Source organism: Rasamsonia emersonii (assembly GCF_000968595.1).
Source record: "Rasamsonia emersonii CBS 393.64 chromosome Unknown ctg1118621762148, whole genome shotgun sequence".
Lineage (NCBI taxonomy): Eukaryota > Fungi > Ascomycota > Eurotiomycetes > Eurotiales > Trichocomaceae > Rasamsonia > Rasamsonia emersonii.
Window position 1 is genome coordinate 66981 of NW_013562625.1, and position 14704 is coordinate 81684.

At 49.7% G+C, this 14704-nt stretch overlaps 7 protein-coding genes across 7 annotated transcripts; 3 read left to right on the top strand and 4 right to left on the bottom strand.

The window, feature by feature from the left end:
* Window positions 1-884: 884 nt before the first annotated feature.
* Window positions 885-1489, bottom strand: T310_9498 (uncharacterized protein; the record flags this gene model as incomplete). Its single annotated transcript, XM_013468042.1, has 2 exons — window positions 885-1286; window positions 1361-1489. 2 exons carry the CDS (start codon window positions 1487-1489, stop codon window positions 885-887), a joined length of 531 nt encoding a protein of 176 aa, XP_013323496.1.
* Window positions 1490-2788: 1299 nt separating this feature from the next.
* On the bottom strand, window positions 2789-4712 carry T310_9499 (antibiotics transporter-like protein; the record flags this gene model as incomplete). The annotated part of the gene is made up of 8 exons (XM_013468043.1): window positions 2789-2872; window positions 2926-3201; window positions 3258-3414; window positions 3470-3611; window positions 3740-3973; window positions 4024-4119; window positions 4168-4471; window positions 4533-4712. The coding sequence occupies 8 exons, from the start codon at window positions 4710-4712 to the stop codon at window positions 2789-2791; spliced, it is 1473 nt and encodes a 490-aa protein (XP_013323497.1).
* Window positions 4713-5019: 307 nt separating this feature from the next.
* T310_9500 (uncharacterized protein) lies at window positions 5020-7140 on the top strand (the record flags this gene model as incomplete). Its single annotated transcript, XM_013468044.1, has 6 exons — window positions 5020-5156; window positions 5199-5291; window positions 5341-5783; window positions 5959-6160; window positions 6208-6473; window positions 6521-7140. 6 exons carry the CDS (start codon window positions 5020-5022, stop codon window positions 7138-7140), a joined length of 1761 nt encoding a protein of 586 aa, XP_013323498.1.
* A 61-nt stretch (window positions 7141-7201) lies between these two features.
* T310_9501 (TIM-barrel enzyme family protein) lies at window positions 7202-8188 on the bottom strand (the record flags this gene model as incomplete). Its single annotated transcript, XM_013468045.1, has 3 exons — window positions 7202-7816; window positions 7846-8039; window positions 8101-8188. The coding sequence occupies 3 exons, from the start codon at window positions 8186-8188 to the stop codon at window positions 7202-7204; spliced, it is 897 nt and encodes a 298-aa protein (XP_013323499.1).
* Window positions 8189-8865: 677 nt separating this feature from the next.
* On the bottom strand, window positions 8866-10575 carry T310_9502 (uncharacterized protein; the record flags this gene model as incomplete). The annotated part of the gene is made up of 4 exons (XM_013468046.1): window positions 8866-9480; window positions 9537-9975; window positions 10014-10375; window positions 10432-10575. The coding sequence occupies 4 exons, from the start codon at window positions 10573-10575 to the stop codon at window positions 8866-8868; spliced, it is 1560 nt and encodes a 519-aa protein (XP_013323500.1).
* A 1586-nt stretch (window positions 10576-12161) lies between these two features.
* T310_9503 (uncharacterized protein) lies at window positions 12162-12813 on the top strand (the record flags this gene model as incomplete). Its single annotated transcript, XM_013468047.1, has 4 exons — window positions 12162-12192; window positions 12280-12403; window positions 12463-12527; window positions 12731-12813. The coding sequence occupies 4 exons, from the start codon at window positions 12162-12164 to the stop codon at window positions 12811-12813; spliced, it is 303 nt and encodes a 100-aa protein (XP_013323501.1).
* A 412-nt stretch (window positions 12814-13225) lies between these two features.
* Window positions 13226-14521, top strand: T310_9504 (UPF0261 domain protein; the record flags this gene model as incomplete). Its single annotated transcript, XM_013468048.1, has 1 exon — window positions 13226-14521. The coding sequence occupies one exon, from the start codon at window positions 13226-13228 to the stop codon at window positions 14519-14521; it is 1296 nt and encodes a 431-aa protein (XP_013323502.1).
* Between the last annotated feature and the right edge of the window lie 183 nt (window positions 14522-14704).

Here is a 14704-nt window from a genome sequence, read left to right on the forward strand (position 1 = left end):
AAGCGATTGGGAAATTTTCAACGATAATAAAGATAAGACTGCGTGGCTGCTGTCTGCTGAACAAGATCTCGAGAAGGGCGATACGGAGGCACCCTTATATACCCCACTATACTATGATGGCAGGTGGTGGTTCCAGATTCGAATTCGATGCTTTCCCCGACGGCAGAACCACCAAATGCTAGGCCTCCAAAGGATAGAGATTTCTCCATCTTAGAATTAGCGGACGAAATCCGCCCACTCACAATGCCCGGTTCGACGACAGCATCGACGTCAACTTCGTCATGCCGGAGCCTGGTAGCAGGCTGGTGCGGCGGTGCCTCATGGAGCTAAAGCGCAGCCCCGCAGCACGGGATTTGCCGGCCGATTACTTCAGGCGCCGATCCATGCCTGCGGACTTGTCTAAACTCCGACCGACAAGTGGAGCCAGAGACAATTGTGACTCTTTACGCGCTTCGAGCTAAGAAAAGCTTCGAAAGGCTAGATTATAGTACGGAGTTATAACCGTTTCTGGTTGTCGGAATTAATCTGGACTTGAAGATTTCTTCCGTACAAGGCCATCCAAATGAGAAGACTGCGATAAGAGGTGTGAATCTGAAATTGACTGCTATTACTAATATTGCTCGTTATTAGATCACCGATACCAGACTCCAGGTCCACGTGATTGATCTTCAATGGAAACAGAACGCAGAAAGAGAAATAGCAAGAATATATCAATAGATCGTCATGGTATCGTTTCTCGTCAATAATAATGGTCCCTCACGAACACAAACAAACAAACGCCTTCGCCTGCCCAGTCCATTAACCTACCCAATAATACACTCGATTTTAACAGAAATCTTTCCTCTCGTGGATCTTTCAAGTCACAGTGATTGATTCATGTTGTTTCAACTTGGGACGATCTCATCAGCGGCATTGAGCCCCTTGAAGAGCGAGCTCAGCGACGACAGCAGCGAGGGGACGTCAAAAAGATCGTCAGTTTTATCCTTGGCATCGTCATTTGATGGATTATTGGTCGCATTCTTCCCATCACCCTGCGGGGCAGGTGTCGCAGCAGGAGGGGGATTGTTGTTATTGTTGTTACTGTTTTTGTTGCCGTTCTCGACATGAACTTCGTTGTTCTTATCATTATCCTTATTGCCATCGTCGCCATCGCTGCCATTATCATCATCGTAATGGAGGCTGTCGTGGATGACAGTGTCGATCCATTGACTGAGATCACCCTTCGTGGGGATAAAGGCGTGTAAGCTGTGAAGGAACCAGTCGACGTCGAACGGGTCTTTGAGTCTCTGCATACATACGAAATAAAAATTGTCGTTAGAAATCTTGACCATGATGACAGAGTCAACTATCGCAAACCTACCGCATCGGGCGATCGAGTCATCAACCCTGTGGAGTGGGTATGAGAATGATCCTCATCCGATCGAATCGGATAGGCCTGCACAACGCAGCAAACTGTAGCAAGTCCAAGGAGAAGCCGTGAGGAGACCATCTTGTCGACTTTGGTCGAAAAAAAAAGAAGATCCCTTCTGTGTTCTCAAGAGCGACTTCAAAATCTGAAATTCAGAAGGGTTATTTATTCAGATTAGGAGTCCACCGCCTAGGTACCTGTCAATGGAAGATAAGACAAAGATATAACCAGGTAGGTAGGTAGCTGACGTGTATCGAGTGTGGAGAGATTCAAAGACCGGTGATAATAAGAAGGATCTGCTCCTGCCTTTATAGAGATGCTATGCTGAGAGAACCTAGGTACTTAAGGGATAGCCCTACCTGCCTTGCCTCCGTTCGGAATGACAACAATAAAATAAACAATTGAGTGTATTCGTTCAAATTGTGTCCAGTCCAGTCTAGACTGCCCAGACTTCTATCTTATTTTTTTCTTTTTTACTGACGAAATTCATTCAAGGAACAAAAGGGCTAAAAGGGCTAGAACCTTAGCTTCTTGAAGAAGGGCAAAAAAAAAAAGCCAGAGGCTGGTTACAGCTTTCCCAGGCCTCTGTCAAGAAACCCTCCCTGTGAATGAAGGGACTGCCCCGCCCCCTGTTGATGGGTGGCTTGCTAAACTGATATGACATGACATGGCATAACATGACAGAAAGACCTGACATCTGTCCTCTATCAGAACGACCCATGACCAGTTACCTACCAATCAACGTCAGCGTCAGAACAAAAGTGAAAAGTGTGTGCGAATAATGCTCCTCCTTAGTAAAGGAACATCAGCGGAGGCGGGGTCATCGTCAGTAACGTAACACCAGATCCAGTTTGGCACATTCCAAGTTGAGGATAAAGTATTTATTTATTTATTTATTTTATCCTGCATAACTAAGGATATGTAAAGTTATCTCCAGCCTTTTAAGTTTTAAGCCTAGCCCAGTCGTCACAGGGTAAGTTATCTACGTTTTAAAACCACACATATCACGCCGCGGCTGTGAAGTCTGTCGCATTCCAACGTCGACTGCCGCTTATTAGAATGACACGAGGCCAGGCATAGACCTAGACATGGATCCTCGAACCTATCGTCTGAGAAAAAGCACTCTGGATTGAAAAAGTTTGGACTTTGAAGGGATGAATTCCATCTCGACCATAAGCCCCGCTCAGGAATGTTAGGGCCTAGGATCACTCACCCACATCACTTTCTACCTAGGATAAAAAATCAAGGAAAAAAAAAATCATAGAGCCAAATCTATGTCTTAATGAGAAGATAATTATGTACTAAGTTCTAATAATTATAACCAGGGAGACAGCCAAGAAATCATGCACTCTAGCCAACTCCTGCTCGCAGAAAAGATAATTACTCGTTCTTGTCTTTGATGTTTCTCCAGCCCATCCCTAGGCTGGTGAGGGCAGCAAGGGTGGAGCCTCCGGCCGATAGATACTAAGCATCAGTCAATGATGAGCTCTTTATTTCAAAGGATGACTGCCACTCACCCACGTCTGAGTAATGGCTTGATTGTACGCAAGAATCAACCCTGGCAGATCTGACGCCGGCACGGCCGATCGGGCATTTGTCGCTCCAGCGCGGATGATGCTTTCTGGTGGAACATGGGGTAGATATTGGTGCAATGCTGGCAGCAGCCGGTTGATGAAGACAGTCTCGCCGAGACTGACGAACAGCGCGCTGCCAAAGTACGCGCAAAACATGATGAGAGCGGATCCAAGCGGTAATTGATCTCTATGGACGACGGCCTGGACGGCGGTGAGAGGCTAGCTGTTTGTTAGAATTGCAGTAATTCTTGAGTTGATGAGAAACCCGGCTTTACCACTTGAAGGACCATTCCTCGACCGACTCCAACAAATATCTGATATCCGATCCATTTGCCTGCGCTACTGGTAGGAGTGAGAGTACTCAACAAGCCGGCTCCGATGGCTGTCAAGGAACCCCCGACAACGGCAAACGGGATATAATATCCGATTTTGCTAACTGTCTTATAGTCAGAAATCAGAAAGCCAACGACGAAAAAGTAAGACCTACGTGATATACCTGACAAGACCAGTAGCAGCGACTGGCTCAACATGATCGGGAGATTCATCACCCCGCTCATCGTCGGACTGGCCCCCTTGACGACCTGGAACCATAACGGCAAGAAATACGAGAAGAGCAGCAGCGTACCCATCTGGAGAAAGGCCGTGCAGCAACTGAAGAGGACCTCCCGCTTGGAGAGCAGACTCAGCGGGATCATGGCATTCTCACCCATCCGGTGCTGCCAGAATCCAAAGATGCAGATGGTGACGACCGACCCACAGAGCAGGCCAATAATGGTGGGCGAATCCCAGCCGTAGTCAGATCCAGCCCATTCAAACGCCAGAAGGAACATCATCGTCGCCGGGACGAACATGGCGCAACCGGCGAAATCGATTCGCCGGAGAGTTGTGACCAGGTCGAGATTGCGATTGGTTTCGGACCGAGCGTCGCTAACGTTGACGAGGAAGAGCAGAAGCAAGGTCAAGCCACCGAACGGAAGGTTTATGTAGAAACCTTCACCTCAATCAACAGAATCCTGGCAGGAAAGGGCTAATTTCACTCACACCATCTCCAACTCACGTGTTGCGTCAAGGCGCCCCCGATCAGAGGCCCGATCACGTTCCCGGTGGCAGAGATAGCAAAATTGATACCATTCACCACTTCATACTTCAGTTACGTTCGTAAGCAGACGAACGTGTATAACTTACAAGGTCTCTTTTCCAACGACACGGATGCAACCATTATATTCAGAGCTCCACTGAGGATCCCAGAGGATCCAGTGCCCGCAACAGCGCGGCCAACGATAAAGAAATTCGACGAGGTTGCCACACCGCAAAGAAGGGAGCCGAGTTCGAAGATGGAGATGGCAGTCATGATGACATTCTTGGCAGGAAAATGGGCGTAGAACTTTCCCATCAGCGGCTGTAGGGAACACGTCGCCAGCAGATATGCACTGCCGTACCATCCTATGTCGGATATCGCATTAAACTCATTCGTGATGGACGGGGTGGCCTAGAAGTCAATATCAGAGACTATCTGGTTCGAGCAACGTGGATTCGTCTTGGTGCCATACCGTCGAGACAATCGAAGCGTTGAGGGAGACCAGAAACGCAGCAAAGATCAGCGCTACGAAGATCAGGTATAATCTGATGCCTGATGGAGTCTCCAATGGCTCGTCATTTTGCTGACTCTGTCTCTCCGCTCTCTCGTGTGCCTCAGTCTTTTCGTCCGTCCTGGACAGGCTGCTGTCCATAGTGAGAGCGCACTTCTCCTGGATTTCCACTCGAGGAGTTGCTGAGATGTTGAAACGACGCACACCGCTGTCTGGGAAGGAGGCAGCAGAATCGCGACTTCCATTGTCGACCTCGAGAGTTAGGGCTTGCCTGTTCGGGCGTGCCTTCCCGATTTGGAACCGGAGCCGGAGGTTTCCTTTTTTACTCCGTCCCCGCCCTCCGTTTTAACTGCCATCGCGCCCCAACTCATGAGGAAAGTAATCAATTTCAACCCATCTCCGTTCTGTCGGAGTTTGTTCATGTTTTCCTGGTCCGTTTTCAAGCGCTATGGATGCGTTGGGCAGACACAACCTTGACGTCGTACAGCCCGGGCATCGCGGGGGAGGACCCCGGGCATGCCGGCCCTGCGCAGTCGCCAAGGCAAAATGTATTCCCTCGGAGGTTGACCGTTCAAAATGCGAGAGGTAGGCTGACAGTGGTACGGAATGGTGCATATACTGATCTAGAGGCGTCTGGTATAGGTGTTCTCGTCTCAAAAAGGAGTGCGTTGGCCAGGAACGGAAGGCAAGGCGGAAACGCAAGACCGCGCCCAGGCAGACGTAAGTTTAGTGTTTTTAAGAATTGTGAACACTGTCTAACGAATCTCAGACGGGTGGCTCAGTTGGAGCGAAAGTTGGACGACATCGTCAATCTGCTAAAGTCTTCTCACGATGCTCCCGCCGAAGACCAGGAGAGCAGCAAACCATCCAATTCCGCATATCCCGCTCCGTCCCCGGTATCCATGACACAGACTCCGTCAGCTACTCTCTGCATCAGGCCTCTGCAAGAGGAAGGTCTGGCGGAGGAAGCGGCTGCACCGATGCCTCCAACACGAGACCCTTTGCTGGAGCACAGCGCCACCTCTGATCAAAATACATTTTCCAAATCGGACAAAGATACTTATCTTACTATATTCAAAACATCCATGGCCAGGTATTTCCCTTTCGTAGTGATCGACGACCACATCTCCGCCGAAGAGCTCGGCAGAACCAAGCCTTTTCTGCTGGATGTCATTTTGGTGGCCGCCTTCCACAGAGATAGCGGCCGGCAGAGTGCGCTAGGAAAAGAGATCATCGAGCACCTGAGCCGGCGCATGCTCTTTGATGGCGAGAAGTCTCTGGACCTTTTGCAAGGTCTCCTCGTGTACATTTCGTGGTATTGCAGGACCAGTTCTTACCGCTCGAATGAACTAACTTCAGTGTAGGTATCTGAATCTGTTTTACACAGGTCGACAGCTGACCAATCTCCTCCAACTGGCTATTGCCTTGGTGGCAGATCTTGGTCTGAATCGACCACTACCAATAAACAAATACAAGGCCGTCCCTGACGTGATGAGAAAGGTTCTTCAAGGATCGAAAGTTTTCGAAACGTTGCGTGGGACGTTGGAAGAAAGGAGAACGTTTTTGGGGTGCTTCTACTTGTCATCATTGTAAGTTATCTCAGACGTTGTCCTTGGGGCAGTCCTGACATTATTAGGTTCTCTTCGCATCTGAGAGGGCTAGAGCCATTGCCCTATACTCCTTACGTCGAAGAATGCTGTCAGGCGCTGGTCGATGCTAAGCAATACCCAGATGATAACTATCTCGTCCAGCTCGTTCGCATCCAGCGCGTTGTGAACATAATCCGACAGCATGTGCTTGACGACCAGTACAAGCTGCGAGCACCTTTTGGCATGCATATCGCGTCAATACAGAGCGAGCTGAACTCTGTGAAGCAGTCATGGGGGGATGTCCGCAACAGGAGTATGTCAGCACCTATACTATGGATGAGAACAACGCTGACGGTTTAGATCTGCTGTTGATGCACTATCACTCTGCCGAGATGTTTCTCCACGAATTTGCTATATATGACACCCCGTCTCGGTCAGGGGTCTTGAGCGACAACGATCCGTTCCAGCGAGTCGAGTCACTGTATGCGTGCCTCGAGGCAGCAGCGGCGTTGGTGGAAGCTTTTTTCACCATCCAACCAGAGGAGTATATCCATCTTAGCATGACGCCCTGGCTGCAAGTGGGGCACATGATGATCATTATACGCAAACTCCTCTTCCTGGACGTTCCGGGGTGGGATCTCAAATACGTGCGCAGCAAGCTGGACGTGCCGGGGATGTTGGACCGGATTATCAAGAACGCCAGCGAGGCGAGGCAGGCTGCAAAGAAGAGCGGCATTGGCCAGGATGGGAATTATGTGCATTATCGGCATGATCTGTTGGCGGAGCTCTCGAAGAAGATGGGCGCCTTGAAGCAGAACTTCAACGAGGCTATCCGAGCCGAGGAGCAGATGCAGCACCGGCAGCTGTCCCAGCCGGCCCAGCCGTCCATTCTGGGGGAGATGTGGACTGGGGAGACACTACTGAGCATGGACGAGGATTTCTGGGAGGGATTCTGGCAAGAGTGGCAGGCTCTGATATAACTGTACTGTATAAAGGTAGTATAAAGCTAGAGTAGAGAATTGACCCGTTAATCCCTTTTCTTTACGTCTTATTCGCAATCCTCAACCGCTTAAAGGCCTCCGCATTCTCCTTAATGGCAACCTCAACAGGCAACCTCTCCATACTACTAGCACCGAAGAAGCCATGTACGCCTTTGGTCCTATTGAGCACATACTCAGCATCCTTAGGCTCAGCAATCGGGCCCCCGTGGCACAAGACAATAATCTCCGGATTGATCTTGACCGCCGCATCGCGGATATCCTGGATGATGCGAACACTATCATCGAGAGTGATCGCCGTCTCAGCCCCAATACTCCCCTTGGTAGTGAGCCCGACATGCGCGACGAGGATATCCGCTCCCGCACGGGTCATCTTCTCCGCCTCCTCGACGGTAAACACGTACGGCGCCGTGAGCAGATCTCCGCGCTGGGCCGCAAGCCGAATCATCTCGACCTCGAGGTCGAACCCCATACCCGTCTCTTCGAGGTTCTGCCGGAACTTGCCGTCGATGAGCCCGACGGTGGGGAAGTTCTGCACGCCCGCGAAGCCGAGATCTTTCAGCTGGGCCAGGAACGTCGACATGTCGCGGAAGGGGTCGGTGCCGCAGACGCCGGCGAGGACGGGGGTGTTTTGCACGATGGGGAGGATTTCGTGGGCCTGTCATCATCAGTATGCAGTATACATACAGTATACAGTAGTAGATATATATGTCTGTGTAGTCTGGGGGATAATACCATCTCAACAACCACCGCATTAGCATCACTATACGGCATCAGTCCCGCCAGCGACCCTCTCCCCGCCATGCGGAACCGGCCCGAGTTGTAGATGATGATCAGGTCGCAGCCGCCTTGTTCGACGGATTTGGCGGAGAGGCCGATTCCTGGGACGTCAGTCAAAAAGAGGGGAAAAAAATAGTATTCTCAGGTTAGGATGCTACATACCTGCCCCCGCGCCGACAATGATTCCGCCATCGGCAATGACCTGTCTTAGTCGGGAGAGGATTTCTTTTCGAGAGGTTGGACGGGGCATACTGTAGTACACTCTAGAGGATATAGATAATTAGCAGCAGTATGTGGATGAAAGGAGACAAAAACAAAGACAAAAAGGACGACAAGACTGACACTGATCAGCAAACTGCCGGACGGACAGACTTGAGTCCGAGTCGGTCCGGGGAACGCGGAGAAGGCGGGGATCGATATGCGGGGTGATATCATTTCGACCAGGTAATGTTTCATGTCACTTATCTACAGTACAGTACTATTGTACTGTACTATACTATACTATTAGCTTGACCACGTGGGCTAGGTTTCTTTTACAGGTAAAATTCGACCTAACTCAGCCATCACCTCAGCAAGATCTGTTAACAAACTTCTGACTCCTGCTGGCTGACGGTTTCGAATCTTAAGTTGCAAGCTTTATGGAGAAGGATGCCTTTTTTTTTCAGATTGGAAAGTAACAGATCTCGTCCATCATTAGCTGCGAGCTTCTATCTCAACGATGCGAGTTTTTGGGCTGATGATACGCATAGCAATGAAGGAAACTATAACAGCAGCCACGTGTAGAGCACTGTACATACTTCATTCCGTTTCACCATTTTGTGAAGAGGAAAAAAGCAAAATTAAAAAGGCCCTAGCCGTCGTACTTCCATACCCCTTTTTATTCATCGTTTCTTATCTCCTTCGCCAAACAAAGCTCAAAGAGGCCGATTACGACTGTTCGACAATTGACATCCTCTCTACCTCGTCAGGGAGATCATAGATGCCGTAGAAAGGGTATCTCATTGCCAGCGTCTTGTCATCACGAGTCAAATCGTAGGTGTCTCGAGCCCACACGGGGGGTATTCCACGTCTCTTGGCCCATTCCCAACACTGGAATCCAAGTATTTCGCCGGTACTAACCACCTCCACGGGGGAACTACTGGTAGTGCCCAGCGACCGATGCGGCCCAGCCATCCTCCAGAGAGTGCAGCGAGACAGCTGTTTTTCTGCGTTGGATGTGGACTTCTTTTCTCTGTCCGCAAGATTGTTGCAAAATCTGATATTGGCTTTCACAAATGCTTCTCCTACGGCGGTACCAAACCCAGACGGTAAAGCCCTGCCTTCAACTGCAACATCGGAGCCCATGCTTGGTGACATGAGTCTTAGCAGCTCGTTAAACGGAAGGGGTGAAGCCTTCGGGCGGAATCTCCTCTTGTTTGGAGGTTGGCCCAGGTGCATTACGATCGGTACCAAAGGTTTGAGGAATGCTAGACCAAAGGTATATCCTGTCGGATAGTCTTTGGTATGCGCTTCGTCGTCAAAGATTCGATTGACATGGGCGACCTAATCATAATCTAATCAATATAACAAACTTCTCTCTGGTGTCGGCTTCAACTAACAGGAGATTCATTATTGTCGGAGTACACCGTCAACCCCACAGCAGTCTTGGGCCGATCTAGCTTGAGAGAAAATGCCTTTATGCCCTTCCGCGTGCACCTTTGATGTAAAAGCGGCAGGTGGCTCACCGTGGTAAGCGCAACTTCGCCATTGCCAGTATCAACGAGGACTCCTGCGCTCGCCTGTGTTGTCAACAGCCCCCGGACCGTTAAGCGACTTCCAGGATACAATTCGACTTGTGGTGACCCTTTGGAAGGGCCCTGAGCGCCAGACCGCACAACCGGATCCGCCGGCTCCGCAGGCTTAGTGGAGGGTGTAATCTCGTCTGTTTCGATGCAGGGTGTCATCTTGTCTGTAGCCACGTCCACTGGCAACCCGCCGAACTGGGTTGGGATAAGATCCATCATGTCTGAGCAGTCGGTATCTTCTAGATAATCATGTCTGAGCAGTCGGTATCTTCTGGATATATCACAACGAACATCCCATCAAGGAATTTAAGAAACGCGACAGACGCCGGAAAAGTCTCAAAGGCCTTTAGCGCGACAGATTCGCTGAGAGGCTTGGTTGGATCGATCGGTGTATTGCTCAGTGGATCTGAAGGCGGGTCGCGCAAGTGCACGACTGTAGTCACCGGGCTCCAAACCAGAGGGAGGATGACTACTGGTGCTTGGGCAATAAACAAGGGGATTGGGACATCAATGTCTTCGGTAACATCACAGCTCCAAACGGCCCCGGTGAAGCGCACGAATCTCTGGATGGCTGGCGGAAGCCTCTCCTTCAGGCTTTCCCAGTTTTCATTGGTAGCGGTCTCACTGCTCAGGATTCCACCGTATTTGTCCATCTGTTCTCTCACGAATTAGTCGTCAGATGAAAATATTATTGAGGAATTACACATACCGTGGTGTAATGTCCAGGAGATAGGCGGACGTGCAACTCGTCATCGTCGATTTGTGATGGAGACTCCCGCTCGGATATGACGTCGTTGATTATTGTCAGGCATCTTTCCACATTGGAAACAAGTTCACAGGCACGATCTTTCATTTAGTCAAGTTGCCTCGTAGTTGCCAGGCAGTTGCCAGGTTGGGGCTAGAAAAAAAGACCAGGATGCGAAGCCGTAAAGTTTGTACTACTTTTACTTGAAAAAAAAATTTAGTTCGAGCTTGTCCTAGATGAAAACGATTCATCAGTTCTACTTTCTTTTCGACGACTGGAGAAGCTGGGCAAGCCACGAGGTGATAAGGGATTTCCGTCGAAAAGCGTATTAAGATGAAAAAAAAAATCTAAGGATGATAACCTGATCTCTGCGCATGGTCAAGAGGCGAATTATATGCTCACCTTTTTTTTTTGAATGCAGTCACCATAGTCACTGTCACTGTGAAAATTCATTCACATATCTTCATGTCATGCTCAATTCACTTGGTGCATTCATTATCCACTAAGGAAGGAAGCTAGCTAGCTAGTGGCTTCTTGGTGAAGACACGAGCTTCTTTCTTCTATTCCTTCTACAAAAGACAAAGGGAGGAGGCATCCTTTTCTGTGGTTGTTGTCAATGATACGGACACTAGTCTGGAGGTATTCATCCCGAAACGCCTCCCACAATACTTCACAGCAGTCTGGTCGAGGATAGAAAGGGTCGTTTCGAAGAAAAGCTTTAACCGCTTGTTTAACGCCACTCTCATCCATGGTCATTTTCCGACAGCAGTCAAAATCAAGAATCCAGATCGTATGATCGCCAGGGACATTCGAGATGACTGGAGAATAATAGTTACGGGTTGGGTCAGTGTTTGGCGGCGGTGCGATGACAAACTCGAAGTCGTTTGCATCGATTTTGGCGTCCCAGTGCATCAGGGCAAGAGCCCTGGCCATCATTCTCGCATACGTCTCTCTGTCAGAAAAAGAGATGCCTATCTCTTCCATCTGGTCTAGATGGAGGGGAAAGCTCCTGAGTGAAAAAGCCTGGAACTTGGACTGTTGGTGTCTGTTGGTATTAACGCGTCGCCTGCCGAGATAAGGCCGGATGAGGCAGTCTTTATTGGCATCACTGGCCTTGATCTCTGGTCTGAGAGACTCTGGGCAGTACATGTCGATCAGAAATTCTCTGACCTGTTGAGGGACAGGCGGGATCCTCTGCGATTGAATCACATTGCAAGGCGAATAGCCGGGAGGGAATCTGTCGAGGCTCGCACTCCACCATTCGTCGTCGTCGTTGGCGATAAAGCGGTGACAGGAAGGGACTTGGAGGGGTCGCTCTGTCAGCCGACTGAGACTGCTCAGGACCAATCTGTGCATCTCGAAGTCACTTCTCAGAGACCTTCCTGGACCTCCATCTTCCCTCTTGAAGGCATACTCGGAGAGAACATCCGGGAGGGAGGAGACCAGACAGTCCCGCAGAAGCCTGCTCCTATTCGACGGAACTTTGCCATCTAAGAGTTGATTGAATATGTCAATAGAACTGGATAGTTGTGATAGTTGATTACAATAGTAATGAGGTTCGTCACCAACGTTGGGTGTATATATGTACGAGGTAAGAGTCTCTTTTAGAGGCAAAGCTTCGGACTGACCCACGGTAGCACAGTCAGGTTTACATCACCATAGGCTCGATATCTACCTTAGGTCAGGCTGCAACCATGGAGATATCCGGTATAGGCAGGATACTCTGTGAGTGTGCTTATCTTGATTCGCTAGCATCTGTCGGCGTCCGTATAGTCTCAGTATGCCCACTAGATGACTTTTTAATTGTATCAGACAGAGAAGAACGACACATAAAACCTCCAGTAATAATTCTTTATGTAAAACCCCTGGTGAATGTCTCACTTGAGAATGTAAAATTTAAATTAGATTTGATATTAATAGCTAGGTCAGCCCCTAGGTAACTTCCCCCTAATAGCATCTGCTAAGTCATTCTTGAAGTAACGTTACGATTCCTAGGACGTCAGTCAAAAAAAAAAGCGGGGGGGATAAGAAAAAGAAAAAGTATTCTCTACACATGACAGGTTAGATATGTACAGTACATTACTTGCCCCCATACTAATAATAATAATTCTGCTATTAGCAACAATAATCTATCTTAGGAGAGGATTTGTTTTTAAGAGGTTAAATAGAGTATACTTATATGCTTATACACTCTAGAGGATATAGCCAATTAATTAGCAGCAGTATATATTATATATAGAGAAACTAAAAAAAAAAAGAAAAGAAAAGAAAGAAAATAAGGACAAAGACGACAAGACAGTGAGCGACACTAATCAGCAAACTAACTTAACAGCCGGACTGACTTAAAAATCCGGGGAGCGCGGAGAAAAGGCGGAGATGCGATATTAAATGCGGGGTGATATCATTTACTAAAAATAAAGACCAGGCAATAATGTGTCGTATTCCCTGTACTACTATACCTAGGTAATAACTCTGATCACCTGCAGCAGCAACCAGTCAAGTTATGACGCGCGTAATCAGCAGGAAAAATGCGGGGTTTTGCGCCAGACCAGACAGACCAGACCTTACCTGCCTGCTACCTTCCGATGAAGCTAGGAATTCCAATACGTCAATAATAAATAAATAAATAAATACTTCAATGCATCGCTGCAGCTAGCTATATACCTAGCGATTTATCTATCCTCGACGATGTAGTTGACAGACCTGTCCAGATTATTATTATCATTATTATTATCTACTGTCTGTCAGTCCATCCACCATGCAGTCCGACCAACAACGCCCCCAAATCCTCGTCCTCGGCACATGCGACACCAAGCTCGCCGAGACGCTCTTCCTGCGCGAGCAGATCGTCCAGAACGGCGCCTGCCGAGTTCTGCTACTAGATATCGGCTCTACGCCAGTCCAGCATCGCGATATCGACGTCTCCTGTGCGGATCTCGCTGCTGCAGACGCAAATGCAGACGCATCCCTGTCCGAACTCCCCCGAGCAGAGTACATCAAACACACCATCGCCCGCGCGACAGCGTACGTTCGCGACTTGTACGTCCGGGGCCAGATGCACGGCATCGTCGCCGCGGGCGGGTCGAGCGGTACCGCGCTGGCGACGGCTGTCATGCGCGATGCCCTCCCTGTGGGATTTCCCAAGCTGATGGTGTCGACCATGGCGAGCGGCAACGTCAAGCCCTTCGTCGAAGAGACGGACATCACGCTCATGTACAGCGTGGTCGACATCGCGGGCGCAAACACCATCCTGGGGCAGATCCTGGCCAATGCGGCGGGAGCGATCGTGGGCGCGACGCTGGCGTATTACAGCCGCTTGAATACCAGTCAGAATAAGAATCTGGATGCAAAAGGCAAAAAGCGAGTCGGAATCACCATGTTCGGCGTCACGACGCCCTGTGTCGACGCGATCCGCGCGCATCTGGAAGAAAAACATGCACACGAATACGAAGTATACGTCTTCCACGCGACGGGCGCCGGCGGCAAGGCCATGGAGCGCCTGGTCCGCGAGAGACAGCTCGACGCCGTGCTGGACATGACGACGACCGAGATCGCCGACGAGCTGGTCGGCGGCGTGCTGTCGGCGGGACCAGACCGGCTGACGGCGGCTGCGAAAGCGGGCATTCCGCAGGTCATCAGCGTCGGGGCCTGCGACATGGTCAACTTTGGGCCCAGAGAGACCGTACCAGCGACGTTCGGGAACCGTCGACTGCACGAGCACAACCCGGCTGTGACGCTGATGCGGACGAGCCCGGAGGAATGTACTCGCATCGCAGACTTCATCGCCAGCAAACTGCGTGCGCACGCCTCCCGGCCCGACTTGATTCGAGTGTTGCTGCCAACAGGGGGCATCAGCATGATTTCCACGCCGGGGCAACCGTTTCACGACCCAGAGGCCGATTCCGCCCTGTTTGTCGGATTGGAGAAACAGCTCGAAGGGAGCGGAATCGAAGTGCGACGGGACGATCGAGCCATCAACGATGCTGAGTTTGCAGTGCTGGCCGCTGAATCTTTGATTGAACTGATCAGAAGGAGTGAGGCAAATACTGTTTGACTATGATAATCATTGTAGCTTAGAAATACAGCCACTTATCTGAACTTTGTATCAGTATGCAGACATGTAGAATACATCACAGACATAGTTAAGCGTCATCTTGTCAACCATCCCATGCAAATTTATCTCACCTCACGATGAACGTCGATCTCCTCCACATATTTTTACCTGGATATTGCTGTT